Source organism: Corvus cornix, chromosome 3 (assembly GCF_000738735.6).
Source record: "Corvus cornix cornix isolate S_Up_H32 chromosome 3, ASM73873v5, whole genome shotgun sequence".
Classification (NCBI taxonomy): domain Eukaryota; kingdom Metazoa; phylum Chordata; class Aves; order Passeriformes; family Corvidae; genus Corvus; species Corvus cornix.
This window is the reverse complement of record NC_047056.1, coordinates 95,974,184-96,000,560: the sequence shown is the minus strand read 5'-3', so window position 1 is coordinate 96,000,560 and position 26,377 is coordinate 95,974,184. Positions and strand designations below refer to the sequence as shown.

The following is a 26,377-nucleotide window of genomic DNA, read 5'->3' as shown; positions in this document are numbered from 1 at the left end:
AGGGAAAGTGGATTTTTTGGTACATTTTTGTGGAGTTTTTTGGACTAAAATGAAGTCACTTATTTTATTTACAAAGCTGGCCAAGCTAAGGGAGGATTATACAACAAAAAAAAACCAAAAACAAAACAACAAAAAGCCCCAAGCAATTGTTCTCACATTTGTACAAAGAAAAAGCATTAGAGGCAACAGTCACAACTTGCAACAAAGGAAATCCCAACTGAGCATAACAATAGGAAAGAACTCCACATAGTTAGGCATTAAGAGCTGCCCAGAGAGCTGGTAGCATCTCCATCCTTGGAGATATTCTAAACATGAATGGACAAAGGCCTCAGCAGCTTGGAAGCTATCACCACTTTCAACAGTGGGTTAAATTAGATAATCTCAAGAGGTCCCTTTCAACATAAATTACTATAGGATCTCTTCCAGTTAAGATGACTGACAAACCCCATGGTGTTTTATTCCTCTGAGGAGGGTAATCATATTAATGTGTCTGAATGAAACACAATCAGTCTCAGTATGACTTCAGAATAATCCTCAGGTTCTCCTCCACTGAGTTGTAAAATATTCAGTTTGGGACAGGAGCTTTTTTGGCAAGTGGTGAGAAGTAAGAAGACCCCAGACTCTTCTCAGATACAGATTACATCAATGCAGATCATTTACAAATATGGATTTCCAGAGTCACTAAAAACATATATAGGACCCTGAGCCAGCATATGATAGTACTTTTCCCACTAAAATTTAGCTGATTTCTTCCAATTTAGAAGGCATCCCATAACAACAAATTATAGCTAAATCCCGCCAGAATACAGCTTTTCTTTGAGTAATTCCATCTGCATTCAACTTTGCACAACATTTCACAAGTTGGCTATAGTGAAGATGAACAACAGAGGTTGAACCCATCAATATCCCACATACGGAAACTGGAAAGCCTCACACTTCCATCACAGTCAGACAGTTTGCTCCTAAGTGTTGAAAGTTTTAAACTGCTACAAGACCTCTCACAATGTCTAAGTTACAATTTACCAGTCCTGACACTCTGTCATAGCTTCAAGTGTAATAGATTTATTGAAATTTCAATTAAAGGACACATATATTTATGTATATGTGTGGCTTATCAATGTTATGCTGCCTTTTATCTTGTTGGTATGAGTGCTCACCCTTAGTTGGACTCTTTCCACATTTCAGGACGAGATTGTTTTTCAGGGATATTCATGGTGTCCTTTGCATTCTTCTGTTCTATTTATCAGCCTTTTTATTCAAGCTACTTATTCTTTTTATCTTTAATAATAAAGGTTTTTTGTCATGCTGAGAAATACTCATATTTATTCTGTGATGCAAACTTCTAACTGTTCTCAGAGTGACAGCAACACAAGCATATGATCTGTCATAATAAAGGTCCTAAGGAATTACTTGATAGCTATCTTCTAAATATCTAGGTCAGCTTTCCAGGGCACGGAAAACAAATAACAAACGGTTAAATAATGTATTTTCTCGATACAAGTGATCTTAGTTTCAAAAGGAAGACTCTTAATCATTCACTTGATGCTTCAGCTTTTTTAAAAAAACAGTTTTGGACTAAAATGCCACACCAGCAATGGTAGAACAGGCATTGGGCATATTGCAATATTAGCAGTTAGTGAGACATAAATTTTCTTGGGTTAAAAAAAACCCCAAAAAACTTCTAGATTTTTTTGCAGATCTGTTCCCTAGAGGTTTTCTAAAATAACATTCTTCTGTGTCCTTATTAGTGTCTGAGTTATAAAGAAAAAGCCATAGCAATCTCATCAGGGATTCAAACAGTATTTTCAGGCACTCTTTCTATTTTTTTAATCAACAAAACAACTAATCTTGCTATTTTTCTTCCTTAATCACCTACTTTGCTTCATTCTAAGACACAGTTTGTGAAGCTGGACAACTGAGTATCCAGCATGCAAAGGTTTTTGTTATACTGATTCTATTAGACTCAAATAAGCCTCTGAGGAGTCCTCTTCCAATCAAGATGCTATCAGCCTGCATTAGAAACCTCTTTGCCTGACCCCTGACCAATTCAAAAACAATTCAGCTCTATGAGAAGGACCAATTTTGAAAAAAATCCAGATGCTTTTCTATTCTTTTTCTTACAAAAATAAAATAAAGAATAAAAGAAAGAAAATGCTTATGAAAAGAGCAGAGGCGTAAAACTGTGGACTGACAACAGGAGAAGGATGAAGCAATACACATAGATGACAAATAAAGCATATTAAGGATGAGGTACTGTATGTAAGAAATTAATTTTAGTGGGTAAAGTGAGAAAGAGTTAAAGTAAAATAATACCTTAATGAAGTATAAAATTTAAAACTCAATCCTTTCCTGTTTCTTCTTCAACGAAAATTGATCTCTCCCTGTCTGTCATACAATTAATTTATTTCTGTGAGTATTGTTAAACTTTAAAGCTGGGGAAAAATATCTTCTGTTAAAAATATATGGCAGATAGGGGAAACTGTTTATTTATTTTCAATTCACCATTTCTGTCAATACTTTTGTGCTTGGATTCTATGAGTGTGCACCAATTGAGAGAATCACAGAATGGGTCAGGTTAGAAAGAACCACAGTGGGTCATCTGGTCCAACCTCCCTGCTCAAGCTGCATCATCCCAGAGCACACTGCACAAGACTGTGTCCAGACGGTTCTTGAATATCTCCAGTGAAGGAGACTCCACAACCTCTCTGGGCAATCTCTTCCAGTGCTCAGTTACCTGCCTATGAGGATACTGCGAGAGACAGTGTCAAAAGCCTTACTGAAGTTGAGGTTCAGCTGTTATCCATCCAGGTAGCTGTTTCATCATAGAGGGCAGTCAGGTTGGTCAATCATGATTTATTTTTAGTGAATCCATTCTGACTATTCCTGGTCACCTGCTTGTCATCCATGTAGATAGAGATGGCCTCCAGAATGAGGCATTCCATTACCTTTCCAGGGATTGAGGTGAGGCTGACTGGCTGGTAGCTCCCTGGACGCTCCCTCTTTCCCTTTTTGAAGACTGGGGTGACATTTGTTTTCTTCCAGTCCTCAGGCACCTCTCCTGATTGCCACAACCTTTCAGGGATGATCATGAGCAGCCTTGCTGTGCTGTCCGGCAGCCCTCTCAGCATGTGTGGATGCATCCCATCAGGGCCCCTGGACTTCTGGATGTCAGATTTGCCTATGCCAAATCCTCCTTGACCAAGGGAAAGTCTTCCAGTAGTCCTTTTTCCTGGTCTCCTGGGTCAGAGATTCCAGAGCTCTGGTCTTACCAGTGAAGATCAAGGTGGCAAGTGCAAGGTGGCATTTGGTAATTCTGCCTTCTCTGTATCCTCTAATAGTAATAGGCCCTCATCATCCTTTGTTTTCCTTTTGTGATTGATGTATTTGAAAAAGCCCATCTTGTTGTCCTTGATATCCTTGGCCAGATTTAATTCCAAGTGGACCTTGGCCTTCATTTCATTTCTACTTACTCTGACAACCTCTCTGTATTAATTCCAAGTGGTCTGACTCTGCTTCCATCTCCTTTGCATTTCCTGCTTACTCTTGGGTAATGACGGGAGTTCTTTTTTATCCATGCAGGTCTCTTGCCCCCTTTGCTCAATTTCTTGCTCACTGGGATGGCTTGTTCTTGAGTCTGGAGGAAGCGATCCTTCAATATTAACCAACTTTCTTGGACCCCTCTTCCCTGAAAGGCCTGTTGCCATGGGATTCTTCCAAGAAGATCCCCTGAAGAGGCTAAGGGTAGCTCTTTAGCCCTGAGGAGGCTGAAGGTTACAATTTTACTTGCTGCCCTGCTTCTTGTTCTATACTGAACTGCACAATCTCATGGTCACTGCAGCCAAAGCTGTCCTCAACTTTCACACCTCCAACAAGGCCTTCCCGGTTTTTTAGTGACAGGTTGAGGAGCACACCATTCCTTGTGGGAACCTCTGCTATCCGTGTCAGACAGTTACCATCAATGCTTTCCAGGATCCTCCTGGGCTGATTGTGCTTCACTTGTTGCTTCTCCAGCAGTGCCAGGGTGGTTGAAGTCCCCCACAAGAACCAGGGCCTGTGACCATGAGGCTGCTCCGAGCTGCCTGTACAAAGCCTCATCCACTCCCTGCTCCCAACCAGGAGCCTGTAGCAAACACCCACAACAGTGTCAGCCTTGCTACTCTGCCCTTATATCCTAACTCATAAGCTCTCATTGCTCATCATCCACCCCAAAACAGAGTCTGATACATTCCTCGTGTTGCCTCACATAGAGGGCAACTCCACCACTGTGATTCTGATGCACCCATATATTCTTTCCCATTCTCTCACCCATACATTCCTTTATCCTAAAAATCTGAACACCCCAAACGTAACAGCAAGTCATGAAGACTTGCTTAGAACACTCGAATATGCCAAGCCTGAAAATCTGAAATGCACCTTGATGGAAAGATTGCATGTTTTGCATGTAAATATAAATTATATCTTTATAAATAGCTATATAGAAAAAATTTTAAATAAATGTAATATTATATAAAAAGCACTGCAAAATATTACTTCCCCCAGCAGCTCCAAATCCAGAAGGATTTTTACAGATCCTTAAAAGCAGCTTGTCTACTGTGAAAAAATTGAATACTAAAAAAACAGCAGCTGATTTTACATTATTTTTTCTATATACACCTTGAATTTCAAAAACCATGTTTTTCTCTCATTGTTCTACATCCAAGTCCAGGATTGCAAGAAGTAGTGAAATGGGCTGAGCTGTCATTTAATTACAGAAAGCCAGGTATAAAATTTCTCATCAAAGGTGAAGCTTTCTCAATGCTTAAAAGTGGAACTTAAACGAATGGCAGATGACAAAACATGAAACAGGAATAGACCTAGATGATGATAGCAAAAGGTATTTTATAGTAAGAGTCTTTTATCCTTGGGAGTAATCTCTACTGCTGAAAGTCCAACTCACCACAGTAGCTCTAGTGATCACTGATGTCTTTGTCAGTCCTCAGTGTAGCATTCAGAATTACACCAGACTAGCAGAGATAAATATGCACAGCTGCAAATCCTGTCCTTAGTGTTCCTCAGGATTAATGAAACTGTCAGTAAAAGGGAGGCTGGAAGCAAATGCATCCCACAATTGCTGTCCCATGTAAGTGGCTGGAGAAAAAAGTATTACCACAAGTAGAAACAGAACTTTCTTTCCATTCACAAAACCCAGCTAAGAGGAAAAGTCACTCTCAACCCATTTTTTTTTCTCCTCCCATGCATCTGATGTCAGTACAAAAAGAATGCAAAAGTTATTTCTATTTTTGTTACAAATGAACTAGTTTGATGAATGGCCATGTGTAAAATAAATATTAACTATGAGTAGCTGAGAATGAAAAAGTACAGAGAAAGGAGAATAAATCAGTAAGACAATGTGATTGTTTATGACTGCTATAGCATTGACTTTCAGGCTACAATTTTCTATTAATATTTTGAATCGTACCGAACAGGGATGAAAATTATTTTCTTGAACCACTTGAAATATAAAGCATTTATATCTGGAATTTATGTCATGTAACTGTAGTTGTAAAACTTACCAAAATCAGTGCTAGAGAGCTACCAGCTATTTCACCCTGATTTCTAATTCTGCTTTTGAGCTCTTATATACTAGAAATTTGTATATGGTAAAAAAAGACAGTGTTTATCTTCATGTTACATTCAATTTGCCTTCATATTAAATGCTTGGTGTCCAGGAGTTTTTATTTGGTTCAAAGTATAATACAGAAAAAGCGAATATGAAGCCAGTCCATTTTTCTCGATAGAGTTTGACAACAGAATCCTGTGAGGATTGCAGGTAACACTTTCAGAATGGGATCTTGGGGAGATCTTCTAAGGGACACAGAAAAACAACAGATCAAACCCTTAAAATTTAGTTTTCAGAGTCTTCAGTGAGAAAACGTAGGGAAAATAAGGATAATGTTAACAATGTTTTCCAGGAATGGGCAGCTTGACAGGACTGCTCACTCTTATTTCTCAGTAGTATGAGGTAGGAGAAATCCCTTCTGAATGGGCGTCATACTGTCTTGGGGTGACTCAAACCAGGACACATACATAGAGCCACATAATACTTTGCAACTCCAACCTAAATTACCATTTGAATTATACTTGAAATTCACTTACTTTTACACATTAACACTACATCTACAACCAAGAAAAACTGTTTCTCTTTGCTGTAGTCCTGGGAATCAGTTCTTTCTAGGGTCTACCCATTACTGTGATCACGACTGGTGATGAAATACAACCAAGGAACTTGGACTCATTTTGTATGCAGTGGCTGCATATCCCAGCTATGCCTCCTCTGCAAGGTCTATTACTTTCCAGAATTTATTTCAAAATTCAATTCCTTAAGTATCAAAGCTTGTCTCCCTACCCTCTCTTCTATCAGGAAATACTATTTAGGGTACCTATAAAATGTAAGAGTAAAAGGCATCAAAATCAACCCAAATCTTGATGCTAAAAGGAAGAGGCAGACTTAGGTGGTTTGGGGTGGGTTTTTGTACTGCTTTAGGTTGGAGTTTGGGGGTGTTGGGTGGGGGGTTTTTTTACTCTTTTTTGGGTGTTGATCAATACACATACAGATTTGATATGGTATCTTCTCAGATGCAACTAGCTTGTGTTGATTCAATCAAGAAGTAACCTAGGACTACGTAGGATGGAATTTTGATTATTTTTCTATGAGATTCATACACAAGGCATTTAAACACCATCACGTATAATTATATGTACAGACACTATATACTGAAGTCTCATTATATTTTACTATGACTCTTAGAACTACTTTGCATACAACTTATCAGCATTCCCAGCAATGTCTGGTAAAAAAAAAAAAAGCTGTGTTTTTTCATGCTTCCCAGTGAAGCAGAAAGTATATGCAAAGCTGATGAATGAGGCTTATATTAATCTCAGCAAACCAACCAGAAGTGGACATGCCTGTCACCGATCAACCTTTTTGAACATTTTAAAGAGCAAGTCATGTTCCACAGAATTCCATGGAAAAGTACATAATGTTTCAAACTGCTAAAAGCTATTTAAAATTATTTTATGTGAGATATTAATTTATATAAATACTGCATCAGGAATGAAATATTCACTTACTATATATGCAGACTCTCTCTCTCTAACATACTCACATATACACGCAAAATACCCATTATATACTTCTTTTGCTTCTAATTCTTAGAAGAGTATCACAAATTCACTTGATGTCCTCAAATGCCTAATTTTAAGTTTACATGAAACATGCAATACAGCAAGGAGTAGAAACACTCTCCCTTGGGCCCCTCTGAGGAGGCTGACACGAACTCTGCACTCTAAGAAACACCAGCAAAGCTAATGAAATTTATTTTACTCAGTAAATTTAAGTATAGGTACTCCAAATTCAAGAAGAACACTGTTTATACGAGGAAATGAAATAAATTACTTAATCTAGACACCCTTTCTGTATTGCTTATGCAAACTGTCACTAGTTTATCTTGTGACATTATCAAATGGTCACACAGAAGATTCCTCTAAGCCTGTAGCTTAGAGGCACCACAGGCTTTGAAAAAGCCTGAATTTTGGGTAAAAAAAAGCACCACATACATGCTGGCACTGATCAAGCTCCATCTGTGCCTGAAAGAGAATTACAGTGAAATAAGTGCCTGTCAAGTGTTCTCTCAGTCAGCTCAATGCCCTTGAACAGACATCCTGTCTGATACACAAAGAAAACTTCGGTGCATTAGTTTACTCTTCAAATGCTTTCACTGGGAAACACTTTTTCCTTTTCTCTCTTAATTTAATGGCTCACCAATATTTGGTGGAAGAATGTTTTAATTTTGGTATTTATAGACATTTTTGCTTCTGTTAAGATTATAAATATCATAATAAAGTATGTATAGCAGTGGTCAAAAATGCAGGTTTTACATTCATGAATGTAGGTATGCACAGAAGACTCAACAACTGATAATTACATGTATTTCTATCACCCTCTAAAATCTCTTGCACTCCAATACAATAAGGAGACCTCTGCAGAAGAAATTTAAGTGCACATTCAAAAGCACAGAGATATAGAAGCACTTACATTTGCACTGTGATCACTTCCACTAACACAGACGACATCTTGTTTTTGAATTGTTAATACCTCTTTTGTAAGCTTCAGTCGGATGTCATAAGCATTTTCAGATACTTCATCATACAACAATGCAATACCAGTTTTAGTCTGCAAAAAAGCAAGGCATACACAAAAAATTTAAGAATATGAACATTTCATAATGGTGAATAACAAGCTCTATCTCATTCAATACATAAAAAGCATACAAATGAGCATTATTTACAGAAAGCGGAAAACTGGTCTGCTTTTCAGTCTTCAAATGGATTAGACATTAAAAGCCTCTTTTGCACTGGAAAATACAGGCTAAGTGGTCTTTGAAGTAGACATTAATATGCAAAGAGTAAAAAAAAAATTACAAAAGTGTCTCCATTGTACTGTTCCACAAAGGAGTGCTGCCAATTAATGATGTCCTATTTGATTTTAATTATACAAAGACTTAAGAAACTGTATTAGAAACAGATAGGTATGTATAAATGTATGTGAACACATTTTCCACTTTCAGCAAGAAGTGGGGAAGTGAAATATTGTTCCTGTCTTAAAGATGTTCCTTCCACTCTGGCAGAAAAAGAACTTTACTCTTCATAAAAGTTGCTGAGATACAGAGTTCTGTTACAGTAGAAAACTATGTTTTCACATTGTAAAATACATAATCAAACACAGTTGTTACAGAATTTATTTTGTTTAGGTCAAGATGGACATGTATTTCTTAAGTTACATCATCACTTGACTAATAACTAGTAAACTCTAGGATAGTCAAGTATTTGGTATAAACAATGTTTTCTCCATGAGTAGTAGAAAAGAAAATTTATTTTAATTTCTTGTTTATTTACTTAAATTTTCCACTAATATTCAGTCAGATATTGCCTTAAACAAAAACTGTGGTATTAGGAAAGTTTACAGCTATTTGTTGAGATATGCAGACAAATGAAATTTCAGATCTTTACATTCACTGCACAGAAGACAAAAACACCTGTTCTGAAATGAGTGATCATTTAAAAGTAGTATTTATTAATTTATAATGTATATAACAGCATCATCACAACAGTGCTCTTTATGCAAGTGAAGAAAAATCAAGCATGACTTAAGTTTTTGCTGCAGTATTTGTTTTTAAAAGAAGATTTTAAATTAAGTTGTTCATTTATGTTTTCTTAAATAGTAGACTGTATAAATAACAAAGTAATGGAGTTAAAAAAGAAAGATGTCCTGTGTACTGAATGAAAGCTCGAGGGATTTTAAAATAAAATTAAACATGAAACATTAGCTCCATAACATTTCCATTTCTACAGAAATAGGGAGAAAGGTCTGTGGTGATTGTCAATAAAACCTTTCAGTCTTTAAAAGCAGGATCAGCTTAAGCTTAAGGCATTTACATTTGGTGTAGCTCTATGCAGCAACTGAGTCAAAACCTCCCTTACAGCAGAAATAGAAAATGCAGCCTAGATAGCAATTAAATTTATTCGGAATTATATATACAGCAGTTGCTCAGGTGAATTGTTCATGTAGTTCAGCTATTCCTGGGCTCAAAATAATTGTCCCCATGTAGGTCACTTCTGCCATTTAAGACACTGAGATATCCTAAGACCTCTGAGCAAGTAAAGCTGACACAGGCTTTTTAGGATACTCAGGTCCTTTTCTAGCTGGAGGCAAGATCAGACTTCCATGTTTATAATACAAACATTGTTCATGTCAGCAGACATCCACATGTAGCTATCTTCAGTTTGTAATGGATGTCACAAGAGATTTACAGTGCAGAAATCACAGAACAGCTTGGGCTGGCAGGGACCTTAAAGATCATCTACTTCCAACACCCCTGCCATAGGCAGGGACACCTTCCACTAGACCAGGTTGCTCAAGTCCAACCTGGCCTTGAACGCTTCCAGGAATGGGACATCCACAACTTCTTTGGGCAACCTGTTCCAGTGCCTCACTACCTTCATACTGAAAAATTTCTTTCTAATATGTAACTTAAACCTATGCTCATTCAGTTTAAAGCTGTTCTGCCCTGTCCCATCACATACCCTTGTACAAGTCCCTCTTCAGCTTTCTTGAAGGCCCTCTTTAGATACTGGCAGGCTGCTCTAAGGTCTTCCTGGAGCCTTCTCTTTCCCAGACTGGAAAACCCCGATTCTCTCAGCCTGTTTTTGTACGAGAAACCCACATCTAAGCTGTTTAGAAACTGTCAAGGCAGTGGTGAAGCAAAAGACACCTCCAAAACATGACTCTATCTGATCTCTTTTATACATCTATCTAAAAGAGAACAAGTGAGTCATAGCTCTCTACTTTGAGTTATAAGGTAAATATCAATAACAACTCAAATATAAGTGTCTAATTGTGGGCAGGCATATCTATTCAGTGTTTGCTGGGTATGTCTAAGGGAAATAAAGTTCAGTGATGTAGAAAGGCTTTATACTTTCAGATGAAGTATAAAGCCTTAATCATTCTCACTTGTTTGGAATCTAGCATTTCTTTATTTTTCAAAGATTTTGAGTCTTTTCACATTTGCAGCATGTGTGAATATCTTATCAATACATTTTTGTGAATGACAACATATGAAAACTATGCCAGTACCATCTGCCTAAAAGCCATGATGCCAGCAGGAAGTATTTCCAAACAGTAGAACTACAGCCTTGAAAAAGCACTGTCCCTGAATTTTGCTGTTGTTCAGATGCTGTGCATCACTGTCCCACCTGGGCTGGTGACCACTGTGCTACTTTTGCTGTGTACCAGAGCATGCTTTACAGAAACACTGGAAGAACAAAGCTCTGGAGCACTCTTTATACAGCCTACACTCAGAACAATTCTCTGGCTAGATATAGTTACATATGTTTAGAAGAAACACAAAGAAAATAACTCTGAATTTTCATTTGTAACAGATGATCAGGTAACAGATGAAATTTGCAGAGTGACCTATTAAATAGTTTAGCATTTTCCATCACACTATTTCAACTGAAGTCCCACTGAAGCTCATCTCTTACTATTAAAATCCAATACCTACATTACACTTCATCCAACTCCTGACACGATCCAAGATGATGTGCAGCAATACCTTATTTGCTTTCAGAATCAATGAGATTAATCTGGATTTCTCTCAGCCTTACAAGTCAGCTTTTTTTAGACCATTATAAATGGCTTTGAATCAGAGTTCAGCACATTCCCTTGTTCTCTCTTTGTGTTAAAGAGATGGCATACATAACTTGAGCGGGCAAATCCCAGTCAAGACAAAAGGTTTCTTCAAACAAGAATCTTTAAATGAGAGCTTACTCTTTGCATGTATACTTACATCCCACATTTTAACTAGCTATGTTCATCTCGATTTCTTATTTAAACACTGGCTATACAGTAGCCATTCTAGGTAACTGGTATCAAAAACTGAGAACCGAAAAGTTAAAATAACTCCCCAAAATGATACAGTATTGCTAGAGGTCATATGCTTTGTAATGAAAAGCATGCAGAAAGTTCATAGGGAGTCATATCTCAATAGGGTTACATTGAGAGGTAGGGGAATATAAACTTAAATTCACTTGGGCAGAAGAAGAAATTAAATGTTGATTTTCATATCTCTGACAGTTTTCTAGACACTGGCTTCAGGAAGAGGAGTGTGTGGGTGTCCATGTACATGTTCACTATGTGGTGGGAGGAAGAGAAAAGGAGATCAGTAGTACAAGCATCACAGTAGCTGTGACTTTTAAGAAAGCATAGACACTGCTCTGTTTTTGAAAAAAAGAAAAAAACCACTGAAACGTACTTTCTCAAACCAGCTCAAAACCTGTCAATACCACAGAAAACATTCCTCTCTAGAGGAAGCTAGAATGGCAGATGCATCCTTTTATCAGTTTTATTGTTGACTACTTAAGAAGGTCCCTAGCCAGTGTACTTGCTTTAAAGCACTCCCTGTTCAGAGTAATGTTTTAGGACCCTACTCAAAAGAGCCATGACTCTTTCAATGTGCTGTATCTGCAGTCTAAAGCTCACAGCTGCAAATTCTGTTTCAAACTAGGCATCTCTACAACAAACTTCGGTCTTACTGGCATAAAATACTTGTCTTTACTGCTGTAAGTTTTATTTTGAAATAGCTTGCAAAAAAATTCCTCTGCACTGAGCTACATTGGTTCTCCAGCAGAAAACACCATTTGCTGATCTTCATCCTTAATGAAGATATCCATAGCTTCAAGGGCACTGCAGTTCAATTTTTATCTGCTGAAGTTAATTCATAAATGACCTTTCTTTACTTATAAATAAAATTCTTTGAGCACTATATCTGAACTTTTTTTTGGCACTGAAATGCCACATTGTATTTCCAGACTAATATTTTATCAGCAACATTTACACCTCACAGGTCGAGTGATAAAATTCTCTAATCCAACTTCTTTTATTTAAATGAAATTATCTCTGTTGAAATTACATATCTGTGGCATACTTATGGTTGCAACACTTGCTGAGGACACATAAGAACTGGAGTCACTGATTTTTATCCTACATCACTTAAGATTAGGAAGAAGGAGAATTTCAGGCAGTCCCACATAGTGCCCTGAGCACTAAGTTACAGCAGGCTCAAACCTACTCTCTCTCTCACAACTGGTTTGACATTTTCTACACCAAATTTCCTATCATGATCAAAAGAGAAAGATACATTCTCAGAGAATGACAGAATTCAAATTTAAAATATCCTTGACTAACATAAAAAGATTTAATATGGTATGAAAGATAAAGGAAAAAAAAAGCGCAAGGTGTTACACTATAGGAAGAACAGTCATCTTTATGGAAGAAGAAAAGCTTTTTTTCACCATTTCTTAAAGAATGGAAACAGATATGTAGCAGTGAGGACTGGCAGAATAATATGGGCATCAATATTTTGTTGTTACAATAAAGGCAAACACGCGCTTTCTTCACATTCTTTTCCACTGATTTACTTTTTCACAATATTACAAGACAGTATCTAAAAGTGCAAACAAAAGTACAGTTCTATAGCTGGGTAGTAGAGAAGGTTCCTTAAACACTACTGAATGTTGAGGGAGCAAAATTTAATGCCCAGGAAGTAATCCATCACCAGTGTTGCATTAAATACATCTTAGTATATTGTTTCCTTTTATACAGTATTATGTCAGTGTTGTTTCATGGCTGCACTGCATCAAAGAGGTAATGAGCTGAAAAAGGTCATGAGAAAAACAAAAAAATTAGAAGTGGTCAGAGATCTGTAAAATAGGATGTGTAAGTAATTCAAGACAAATTCAGCTGTTTAGTCTAAAGACAGCATATAAGAGAACACAGTGACAGTTTTAAGTACTTTAAAATCTATTACAAAGACAAATAGAGCAATCAGGAAAGAAAATAATTCAGAGATCTCCTCCTTTGAACATATTCCGGTTACAAGGAAATGGAAGTCCTTGAACAGATTGCTTGGATAAATTATGGACATCCATTGCTAATAGATTCTGAGAGAAAACTGAACAAACATCTGCCCAAATGGTACCGGTATTAACCCTCTCACAGGGCAAAATCCCAGAAAAGAAAATCTCTCTTAGATCTATTTCATGCTAATATTCAAAATTATGTGACTTTTTATGACTGAGTATCTTCATACAGGCAAAAGCCTTACTGGCTTTACAAGGACACCGGGACTGAACAACTTGCAACTGCCATAGGATGGGTGAAAAATAACCATTAAGGCCTGAAGAAGTTTATCACTTAGGGGCCTTGCAGATGGATGAGTGACATTTACAACAAACTTTGTAAATAATCATAATTTTCATAGCACTTAATCTGAAAGATGACTGTACCCTAAGAATAAATGTACCCATGTCTTTAATGATGAAAAGATAATTCCAGGCTTAGGGGACCTTGAGTAAGAACACAAATACACACTTTTCAATGGACCAACATGGGACAAATGGGTAAAGGTAGTAGATAGCAAGAGCGGTAACACATCTGTGGAACACAGAGAATCAATGATTCCATTAGCACCACAAACACACAAAGAACCATTCAGTACAACTAAAAGCAGACAGAAATAAATTATAACTTTCTGAAATCAATTACATAGAGTTCCCTTACAGAGTATGTTTTTTCCTGTAATTACACATGGAGTTGTCCTTATTCTCAGCTTTTACATCTAATTACACTGTTTCACAAATGCAGAGACAAAAATACTTAACCTCAATACTCTTTCCTTTAAGAAATTCTGACTATAATGATAATGAAGCCCTTAAACAGACTATTTGGAGTATAGGTTATGGTTCCCTGATACTATGAGGGTGAGGGGTTCTGTGAACAAGTCAGAAGAAGCATCTCGAAAAATGTTGTGGAGAACAAAATGGTATGGATTTGTTGCATATCTCAGAGTAGTTCCAGACTCCTGTATTAGGATAGAAAGCATCATTGTACCGTCACATGTTGGAAAGGATCTGGAAAGGTTTGAAGCCCAACCTCAAAGCAAGGCAATTCTGTGACCAGACCAGCTGAAAGCCTCCAAGAATGGAGGCTGCTCCCCACTGGTGGGCAACCAGCTCCACTGCTTGACTGTCCTCATGAGGAAAGGCTTTTCATTGTGTCCCATTTCAAGTTCCACTTGCTGTCTCCTGTCCACCCAGACACCATTACAAAGAGCCTGGTTCCATCTTCTTGATCTCCTCATTGACATGGAAAGGCTGCGTTTAGGTCCTGATGAAGCTGTCTCAAGGCTGAACAAGCCCAGCTCCCTCACAGGGAAAGGTGCCTCCAGCCCCAGTAAGCTTGGTGGCTTCACAATGAACTTTCTCTACGTTATCAATGTCTTTTTTGTACTGGGGGAATCCAAACTGCACACAGTATTCAAGATACAGTCTAATGAGCACTGGGTAGAGAGGGATAACCCCTTCCCTTGATCTCCTGGTTGTGCTCCTCCTCACACAGCTCAGGATAATGTTCACTTATCTGAGCCTTGTATCCGAGCCAGTGTCACTGCTGGCTCAGGTACAACTCACTACTCATCAGGACTCCCCAAGACTCTTCATAAGAGCTCTCCACAGGTAGGCCCCACTCTGTATCTCTGCCAGGGGCTCTTCGTTCCCAGGTGCAGGATGTGGCACTTGTTGGATTTTATGAGTTTAGTTCATTAATTTCTTGAATTTCTGGCAGTCTGTTTGTTAGCCTGCCTAGGTGTCTATCAGTGGTGTACTGACTGCACCCTCCAGTTTAGTGTCATCAGCAAATCTGAAATCCACGCTCTCTGTGCTCTCTTCCAGGTCACTGACAAAGAGGTTAAAGAAGATGGGTCACAGGATAGATATCTGAAAAACACCACTTGCCACAGGAATCCAGACAGAGGATACCTCATTAACCACTACCCCCAGACTGAGTATCCAAGCAGTTGTCTACCCACCCATCCAGATGGAGGCTATGGAAACAGCATAGCAAACAAACATTTATTTCCTTACACTAAAATACTACTAATACCAGTAACAATGTTAATAACAAAACTGATTCTTTGCTTTAAAACATAAATGCATAAAAAACATGTTAATTTAAAAAAAAATCAGGAAAAAATCATCATGCTTACTGTCACTATAGGTAAAAATGTCAGAACATGATACAGAAAATATCTGGATGAGAGCAGTATCAGTATTTTCTGCTCTATCTACTGCCCTACCTCACCAATACTACGACCATCCAATTCCCATGTACAGAAGGATACAGCAATGCCCTTACATCCATTAGGCCCAGCAGTCCTGCTCACCCCATCTCAGAGTCCAAAGGCCAGGACACACCTACAGTCATGGCAGGGGCCACAGCCCCCCTTTCACACCCTCCACATTCAGGCACACATGCAGTCCACCAGCAGCTGCCTCTGCCTCCCTTCCCAAAAGAGAAGCACTGCAGCTGGGAAACAGCACCAACACCAGCACCGCTGCAGATGATTAAACTTGTGGCCCCCACAGTGGTCCAGCCATTACACTGCTGCTCATGTCTGAGGGGAAATATTTTAAAGTGGCTTAAAGGGAAATATTTGAAATTAAGATAAAACCAAGTTAAGTCTAAATTTCATTCCAGTTGGAATGAAAGAACCTGCCAATGTTAATTTTTAACACTTAATTATTTTTAGTATCACAAAATCAACAAAACCCCACCTTTTAAACTAGAATAATATACAATCAAACTGACCTTGATGCCACGATGATTTTTTGCCTTTTCTTTTATACCCCTTTTATATACCTTTTCACAGCTTTTTGTATTCTTAGTGCTTTTTAGCCTACATTCTTGGACTTATTTTGTTAAGTTAGGAGACTAAACACCTTAGAAGCCCCAGACAACAAAGTCCTCTCCAGAACACATTTTGTAAACTGAGCTAGGACCATCCTGGGGAAGGTTCCTCGGGGAGGGGGGATCACGCGAGCCTCTCATTGGGGAATCTTTGCTAGATAGGCTAATTAGTAAAACCTATAATGTTATACCTGATCTATTGCGGGTGTGCATTGTGGTGTGCATTTTGGCACATTCCACCTGGACGTGGTGCACCTAAGGATCCTTAAAATAAATCCTGAGGTAAAACCCCTTTTTCCCTTCTAGCCGTGTTTGATTCTTAAGACCAAGAAAAGGCATCAACCTAATAGCTACCTAATTTTTATGATGTACTTGGAACATACACAGCTTCTTTTAGCTCCTATTCAAAGCAAGCACACCCACAAGCCAAATGCACAGAAAATTACAGAAAAAACCACAACTGCTTTATAGCCTCAGTAAGAAGCTAGTAAGAGTACTTATTTTTGTCATACCATTTTTCAAGACTGATATTAGATCATGCATTTTTATTAGAGCCGTAACTCCATTTCATAGTTTCATAATGCTCACAATCGTTCTCAGTGAAGAAAATCACAAATTTCTGATAACTCCTTTCACAAAAGTGATTTACATTCACCATAAAGCCAGTGGAATATTATCTGATGGACATCATTGATTCTCGTGTAAGTCAATTAAGACTAAAGGTACTGAATTAAAATGTACTGCAAATTTTAAATGCTCTCTTTGATAAGAATCAGCATCAGAAATAAAGATGGTCAAAACCAGATATTTAAGAAATATTTGAGTGAATTTTTCCCAAAAACATTGATTACATCTGAAATATGCACTTTCAATATTACTATTTTCATAAAAAATTCTTTTTTTCTTTTTACATCTGCATTTATTAATAACAGTATTATGGACTGACATTTCAATACACACAGTTGTAAAAGGTCTATTACCATTACAAGTTTTTAGAAGATCTTTACTGCAGTATGGCAATATCACTTTCTAACAACTCAGAACAGAGTTTTTACTAAATTTTCAAGGTAACAGAAGTTTGAAAAGATGCTCTCAATATACAAAATCTAACAGTCTATTTTGCTGCTTACATCACAGCCAACCCAACAGTCAAAACAGCCTTAGGGATACATATCTGTTAATGACATCAGCCTTGCAAGAAAAGTGATTAATAGCTGGCTCACAATATCTGTGATCCTAATCAGTAAGCACTAATATCTTGTTTAATTACTGCAAGCTCAGTATGTCATGAGCTAATTAGATATGATTGATTGTTGTCATTCTCATGCACCTCTCAAAACATCAGACACAAATATTTGAATTCTGTACTGCACACTTGAAAAATAAACTTTCGGAATGTCATGTCAGAATAAAAATTGCCTTCTTAAAAACTCTAACAAATGCTAATAGAGACACATGGTTAAATATGTTAAAATAGAAATTCTATCCCAGAAAACTGCCAAGGCTCAAACTATTAGAAAAATTGCCTACTTTTATTTTTATTTAGGTAGTATCTTTAAGTAAATGGCTTAAGAATATAAAACCTCAGAATATAAAGATTCTCCTATGCTTACGGAAGGTTCCTACCAGTCAAACAAGAAAGCATAAATTTCACACTTCAAACTAAACCACTTAGCAATTGTTGGAAAAACCCACAACATTCCCTTCGGAGATTATTTAAAAAACAGATTATCAGAAAATTAATGTGATTATTTCTATTGCTGATACCATGTATCTTACCCTGGTGGGGCTTCAGCTGATTAATAAATATTCCTGTATTCCTGAAAGCATAAGAAAAAAACCTCACCCACTTTCTTAACCTAGAATAACCAAGTAAGGGCAATATAAAGGCATCACTTTTTTTTAATAGCAGATTTTGATTCATCCTGCTCTTGCTATCCTTCCCCTTCAGACTGGTACAGGTCCACCACATTCATTCTTTTTCAAGCTTTTGCATAAAATTGTTGGGGTTTTTTTTATCTATTAAACTGTTGTGTTACTCTGCCAAAACCAAGAAGAAAGCTATATCTAACTGCTTAATTTCTGAATAAGGTGGAAAAGAACTAGGTCCAACTAGGAAAAAAGTACTAAAGCTTTCTGCAGAAGACAAAAACAAAACAAACAAAACAACAGCAAAATAATAATAAATAACCAGTTTCAAGATCTTAAGCTGTTATCCTTCAGAAACTGGAAGTATATAAAGAAAATAGCATAGAAGAAAAAGGAAACCTAGGAGCAACTGAAGGGTCTTTGCAAAACCCAGTAATTGAAGAAAAACTGCAGGTAATTTAAGTCCTGAAAATTCAAAGATTTATCTGAATTCAGACTTCAGACAAAGATTTCTTAAGATGGAGAATATGTATTCTAAACGACGTTTCAAAAGCAAGAAAAAATGTAATCAGAAATAGTAAGTGCAGATACAGATTCAGCTCTCATTTTAAAAACAATACATGGTCTAGGATGAATGAATATTTGTCCAGAATTCAAAGAAACTCCTATTTTTAAAGCATATACAGTCTAGTCTAATTACCATCAAGACAAACAAGAAGATCAGTACTAAGAAAAAAAATCTGGAACTGATGCTAATTTTAGCAGCTGCATATAAAACTTGTTTCATATCTTTCTCAGCTTCAGTAATTTGCTGATTGACAACCAGCACATGCAACTGATTGAAACAAAAGCCCTGTAACCATGACTGAAGCCTATGGAGGTGCATTTACACATCTGGATGCATGTATCACAGAACGAAAATAAAATTAGGAAAGGAAACTAGGTAGGAAACAATCAAACATTTCTGAGTAAAAAGAATTCAAAAGTAAGATACTTGACAAAAGAGTTGGACATTTCAACGGTTTTGATAAAATCTTGCCAAAAATCTGTATTTCACAGTGATAAATGTGCAGCAGAATTTACTTTTATCCATAACCATCTGTCTGGTGTCATCTGTCCCTTAATGCCACAGACCACTGGACTGCCACAGCATTTGACTGACACCCCATGGAAAGTCTCATTAGCATAGGCTGGGGGTAAAGATGATCTGTACTGCAGACCATGGCAAAGGTGGCTGAACGGGCTCTGACTGGACTCATAGGCCAGCATGGCACAGTAAAGGCCTGGGCAGCACCTCTGCTGGGCCAGCAAGAGAGTGAGAGGAGCAGGCAACCATGGGAGGAGCATCAGCTTCTCTGAGCATAGGCTGCAACAGCAGTGAGTTAGGAAAAGAGAGCTTCTGCGCAAAGTTAAGCAGCAGTCAGTGCTTAGCAGGGAAGAGCATTAAACAGAAGTCAGATGGCAAAGAGACACCAGAATGTGAAACTCAAGGACTTCAGGAAATCTTACAATAATCCTGTCCCAGAAAGGTATTCACCAGAACAATACAAGCAAACTCCTATCACATGAGAAATGGCAGGAGAAAAGAACAGGAGTGAGGGGATTTATTTTAAGTTTGGAACACGGAACCAAAGAACTAAAACAGACACAGAAACAGACAAGAGCCCTGACAGTTAAAGGAAGAGAAGGCAGATATTTTAATTGTTGCTTTCCAGACAACATCAACAGCACCATGAAGTCATACCAGTACAATGGCAGAACTACTGTCAGGTTATCCTAGAAGTATTTCACAGCGGAAAGGCCATAGGAAGTAATGTCCACGAGTGCACTGGTATTTTGGTGATGAGACACTGAGAATACAAATTCCTTCGTTGTGTATATTTGAAGCATATTTATGAAAGTCCTGTGTTCAGAAAAGGTACATGAGCTTAAACACTATCAACCATTTCACAGTTTTATGCAAGTATAAAAGTCAAATTTGCAGGGTAAGAGATATGATGGCATTTTGTGAAGGAAAGCAGGAGTAGAGGTATGGATGTGAAAAGACAGAATAGTTCTTGGTATAACAAAGCTTAGTTAGGGAAGAGGAAGAGAAGACTTAAAATAAGGACAGAAAACAGTAAGCATAATTAACAGTAATAAAAGGGAAAAAGATAAAAATGAAAGAAAATGAATATTTCAAAAAAAAAGGTAATTTCTATGTATGCTTAAGAAAAAGAGTAGCTGCCCACTAACACTATCTCTTGCAGGAATGATCACCTTAGGTTACTAATCTGTAAAATAATCTGACATATTAACTCTAGTCAGGGTATTAAAAATATTTGTGAAAAATCGAACAATATTTACAAAAGCTGTGGCTATCCAACATTTGAAAGTGCAGCTAAACAAGAAGCCATAAAACAGCTGGTGGTAAACAGGATCCTGCCTGAGGTTTACCACTGCTTCTCCCACTGTCACACAGCTCTCTGGGATGACAGTTAATATAAACTGTGCCTTTGCACTCTACTACTCATCCTGTGCCAGCACGCAGATGGATGAGTCAGCTTAAGGATCATGGATCATTGCTTACCTAATCCCAGTTTTGCTGCCACACCTATACTTATGTGTGTTTTATACCCCTTTTACATACTGCCATACTTTCTATTACCTCTATTCTGCACAGCAGAAAACAAGAAAACTATGTGCTGTTCTATGGAAGTGCTAAGGCAAGAAAAAGTGAGAATATTACAGTTTCAGTCTTTCTGTGACATACTGGTTTCAGACTATTCCAACTGCTGAAAACTTCCTGTGCTTTTTCTTTTCTTTTCTTTTCTTTTCTTTTCTTTTCTTTTCTTTTCTTTTCTTTTCTTTTCTTTTCTTTTCTTTTCTTTTCTTTTCTTTTCTTTTTTCTTTTCTTTTCTTTTCTTTTCTTTTCTTTTCTTTTCTTTTCTTTTCTTTTCTTTTCTTTTCTTTTCTTTTCTTTTCTTTTCTTTTCTTTTCTTTTCTTTTCTTTTCTTTTCTTTTCTTTTCTTTTCTTTTCTTTCTTTTCTTTCTTTTCTTTTCTTTTCTTTTCTTTTCTTTTCTTTTCTTCTTTTTTTTTTTTCTTTTTTTTTTGGCAATACCATAGCACATAATGCATTACATCAGGATTTTCTGTTTTGCAGATAGGGATTTTTTTGATTAGAAGGTGCAGTACAGGGCACCTCCCCTGCTCCTGCTTAGGTTCTCTTCATTACATAAATGTCAAAGGCTTACTTTAGCCTTTATTACCCTCCTTTGATTTTTGTACTACAGGGATATACATTCTGTATTCAGAAGATTCTTACTGGTGTTAATGGGCCATTAAAAATCCTGGGAGTAATCTTAGATAATCTCTCTCTATTGCTTGTACCTGAAACTCAGCTATTATTTTCTTCTTATAAAAGAGAAACAGCATTCTAGCACAAATGCTAAAAAAAAATCCTAGGGATTGATTTCATTTTAGTCCCAGTGAAGCTGAAGTCAATTGATAATTCTCAGTCAAGTCAGGCTTTCATTGTAAAAATAATTAGTTAAATTTGTCACAAATGTTGACAGCTTTTCAAGTCGTAACATTCATAACATAGTTATTACCATAACTGTAAAAATTCATTCAGAAGGACATATTCCAGGATTCTGCAAAGTTTACTTACATAAAATCCACCAGAACCATTTTGTCAACTGCTATCAGGACCCCGCCAAACTATGCTGGTTTTCATATTCATTAAAAATTCCTTCAAGTTTCTGAACAAGCAAAGGGTACATTATCAAATTATGCCACTTCATCATTTAGAAATTAAAATGATATTAAAAAATATCTAAGTGGTATCATTTTAAATTCAACTACTTCCAAGAAAATCTCAGAATAACAAGGGCCAAATTACATACTAAATACTTCAGGTTGACACAATGAAAATATTTTTTAATAAAGAATGAGGAAACAATCACACATAAATGAAGCTTTAGTAATTGTGTTTAAAAAAAAGACAGTGAAAACTGAACATAAAATGAAACACTAATCAGACAGTACAGGCACCTTTCAAAACATTATAACCGAACTACAGAATAGATTTCTATGCAGATGTTCCGAAGAAAATTATGAAAGAGAAAAAAGGAAAAAAAAACCCACAAAAAGACAAATCACAATTATACCAAATAATCTACTTAAAGGTATGCAGAAAATCCATATTAGCAGCCCTCTTTATTGCTTGTTTTCCTGATTGTGCTAGGGTTTTGGTTTTTGGTTTTTTTTTTTTTAATGATGAGTTAATAAAACAAAAGCAATGTGGATCTTTTTTTTCTGAAATCTAATTATTATTATAAGCATGGAAATGCTAATCATATTAATTTTTCTGTTCTCACAAAGTGAGGTTTTTTTGTTTATTTAAGACTGTACACTTAATAAAAAAATCTCAAACTTTAAGGAAAACACTAGGACAGAAATACAGAGCAGCTAAAGATGGAAGGGGCTTCTGGAGATGATCTAATTCAAATCCCCATGTAAATCATAGAATATTAAGTCGTTGGAATAGACCTTAAAGACCACCTAGTCCCATCCTCTCCCTCCATGGGCATGAACAACTCCCACTAGACCAGGCTGCTCTGCTCAGGATCACATGCAATCAAGTTTTGAGTATTGCCAATGATGGAAATCACGGATGAACAAATCTGGAGCCTTTTCCAGTGTTTGACTACCGTCACTGTGAAAAATAAAAAATATTCCTCGTTCAGCGGAATTTCCTGTGTTCCAGTTTGTGTTCATTGCCTTTTTCAGTGGGCACTTTGAGAACACTCTGGCTCAGTCTTCATTCCCAGCTGCCAGCTGGGAATTTTTCCACCTTGGAAAGACTGCTCTGAGCCTTCTCTTCTTTAACTCTACAGTCACAGCTCTCTCAGCTTCTTCTCATATGCCAGATGTTCCATGTCCTTGACCTCTTTGGCCTTTTGCTGGACTCACTCCAGCATGCCCATATCTCTCCTGCAATGGGAAGCACAGGACTGCACACAGGACTCCAGACGCTGCCTTACTATGCAGTGCTGAGTGGAGGGGCAGGATCACCTCCCTCCACCTGCTGGCAATGCTTTCACTAATGCAGCTCAGAGAGTTGCCATCTTTAGCCACAAGGCTGCATTGCTGGATCAGTTCAACTTGGTGTCCACTAGGATCTGCAGGTCCTTTTCTGTAAGGTTGCCGTCCACCCTGTCAGCCTCCAGCCTCTACAGGTGTCTGCAGTTATTCCTTCCCAGGTATAGGATTGTGCACCCCCTTCCTGAACTTCATGTCAGCCTATTCTCCAGCCAGTGCCAGTCCCTCTGAAAGGCAGCACAGCCATCTGATATTAGCAGCCAGTCCTCCCAGTTTTGTACCATCTGCCAACTTGCTGAGGGCTTTCTCTGTCCCATCATCCAGGTCATCAGATAGTAAACACTACTGGATCCATTATCAATTTCCTTACTATAGCACTAGTGACCATCCTCAACTTGGACTTCATGCCACAGCTCACAAGTCTTTTGACTCTGGCCAGTTTTAAATTCCATCTTCCTATTCATCAAGTCCATAGTCCCTCAAGTTGTCTATGAGGATATGATGGGAGCCAGTGTAAAAAAAAATTGCTATATGCAAGATAAACATCCACTCTTAGCCCCCCCATCCACCAATCCAATGACTTCATTATGGATGACTATGATGTTGGTAAGATGGTATTTCCCCATTATAAATCTTCCAAACACTTTCTTGTCTATCACATGTTTGGAAGTGGATTCCAGGTGAATCTTGCCAAGGATCCACATTTATTGCCCTTCTGAAAGACAGGCTCTCCTCCATTTCCAATGGCCATGATGTCTCAAAAATTATCAGGAGAGGCCTTGCAATAACATCAGCCAGCTCCCTCACCACTTGTGAATACCTTCTATGAGCTCCCGCCCACATGTGTACATTGTGTCTGTTTTGGTGTTCCGTAACCCGATCCTCCTCCAACAAGTCAAAGTCTTGCTTGCTCCAGATTTTCCCACTGGTATAGGACACCTCAGTTTGCAGATGCATGAGATGATTAGAGATGAAGAAGGCACTGAGTACCTTGGTCTTTTCCATATCCTTCATCAGATTCTTTGTCCAACCCAGTAGTGTCCCTTTCCTGCTGATGTACCTGTAGAATCCTTTGCTGTCACCCTTCATGCCCCCATGAGATTCAACTCCAGGTGGGCTTTGGCTTTCCTAACCCAATTTTTATATGATGATACAGTATCTCTACATTCCTCCCTGGTCACCTGTCCCTGCTTCCACCTCTTGTCAGCTTCCTTTTTGTATTTGAGTTCAGTGAGAAGTTCCTTGTTCATCATGCAGGCCTCCTGCTGTCTTTGCTTGTTGGGATGGACTATTCTTGAGCTTAGGGAAGGTGATCCTTGAAAATCAATGAGGGGATCTCTCCTAGACCCCTCTTTTCTCCAGGACTTATATGTATCCTATGGGATTCTTTCAAGCTGATCTCTTAACAGCCCAAAGTCTGCTTGCCAGAACCCTGAAATCAGGATCCTGCTTTTTACCTTCTTCTCTCCTCCAAGGGGCTTGAACACCCATCATCATGTGATTGAGTTAGGGAAAGAAAAGTGACTGAGATTATTGTCATCAGATGTGGAAAAACTACAAAAATTTATTAAAACTTAGAGGTAAATACAAGTTCTTATCCGAAAATAGGCAGTTGATAAAGAATTGAAGGAAGCTCTTGCATTTGGAAAAAAATATGATTTTTTAACATTTTTAACTTCCAATTTCAGTCATTTATATTACTTTACATTTATATTACTTACATCATTCACAGAATTCCTTTCCCTGCTAAAGCCTCAAAGCAGTTTCTAACTAGTTTGGTTAGGTTACAATATAATTTTGAAATATCAGTATCTATAAAGTCAAAGTAAGCATCAACTCTTGCCATTCTCCTCCAGGAAACAGGAAATGACCATTCTGAATGACTAGTCCTGCAGTTTCAGTAAGAGATTATAATATTTCCAGTACACACACACACACACTCACACGTGGGTGTACTTCTACTTTTTCCCCACAGAAAAACACACATATATGGAACATACATAAGGTAAAGTATCTAAGCCTTATATGATCTTGTTAGGATAGTGAAAAAAGATAAAATTTTATAACATGATGAGTTGGGAAGACTGGTCTATCATATTGAAAATTTTGTCCAGTGAGAGCACCATACTGCTATGATTAGACCAGGTCAGTCACTTCAACTCTTTGTGTAAGGACCTCTGAGTGCATATGAAGACTGGAACTCCACATTTGAAATCAGTTCTGTGTACTCCTATGGAATTTTTTAGGCATTAGATTTCAATTGTTATGTTCTTAAAGGAAGGCAGTGTATACATTAGATAATTGTTTAAAATTCTTTTGAAATTACTCAAAAATATGCAAAATGTAGTATAACTGTAAAAATGCTTGGTTCTAATTTTATTTGTAAAAGCCACTTCTAAGGTCATAAATTGCCTGTCAGTCTGTAAGTGAACACCAGATATTCCTCCATGTTATGTTCTTGCTTCCATCCAAGGGTCATAAAATTGTCTCACTCCATACAGAAGATAATGGATATGATAGGTAATTGTCTCTCTCTGGAATTGCTAAGTCTATGGTCATAAGAGGATACACCAGCTAGCAAAACAACAGCCTGAAGTGTCTTTTTTACACTAAGAAATGTTTCAGGCTGTAACGTAAAATGAAGGATACAGCAGTCAAGAATAAGATATTTCTCAGTTAAGAGTAGGTGGGACACAATAACTCCTACAGACCATTTCTCTACTTCATCAGGAGTGAATAAACGAGGAGTTTTGGGAGTGAGATAACAGAAACCTGTTCAAGTTAACTTAGGGTAAAATTCTGAAATAAACCTGTAAGGAGACTCAGATTGCCTAGTTGCTCTAACATGCTAGAACAAAAAGGCAAGTGCATTCTCATTTTTTCAACCAAGTGTCTCTACATAAAATCTGAGCACAGAGCACATGGAAACAAGCACAGTGGTATAAGCATATTCTGTCACCCTTTAAAAACCAGGTTCTGGAAGCTCTGGCTTGAGGGAGAACTTAGAACAGCTTATTTAGTATTAGGCAGTAAGGTTAAAACAGATGAGGGATAAAACTGCAGGTTCCAGGGCATCCATGTCAGTG

General features: G+C 37.6%; 1 protein-coding gene across 1 annotated transcript in view; it reads right to left on the bottom strand.

The window, feature by feature from the left end:
- SNTG2 (syntrophin gamma 2) overlaps positions 1 to 26,377 on the bottom strand; it is a 190,396-nt gene that overhangs the window by 128,005 nt on the left and 36,014 nt on the right. Inside the window, exon 4 of the mRNA XM_039568610.1 lies at positions 8,075 to 8,212. Coding sequence (XP_039424544.1) covers positions 8,075 to 8,212 — 138 coding nt within the window. The remainder of the gene's footprint in view (positions 1 to 8,074; positions 8,213 to 26,377) is intronic.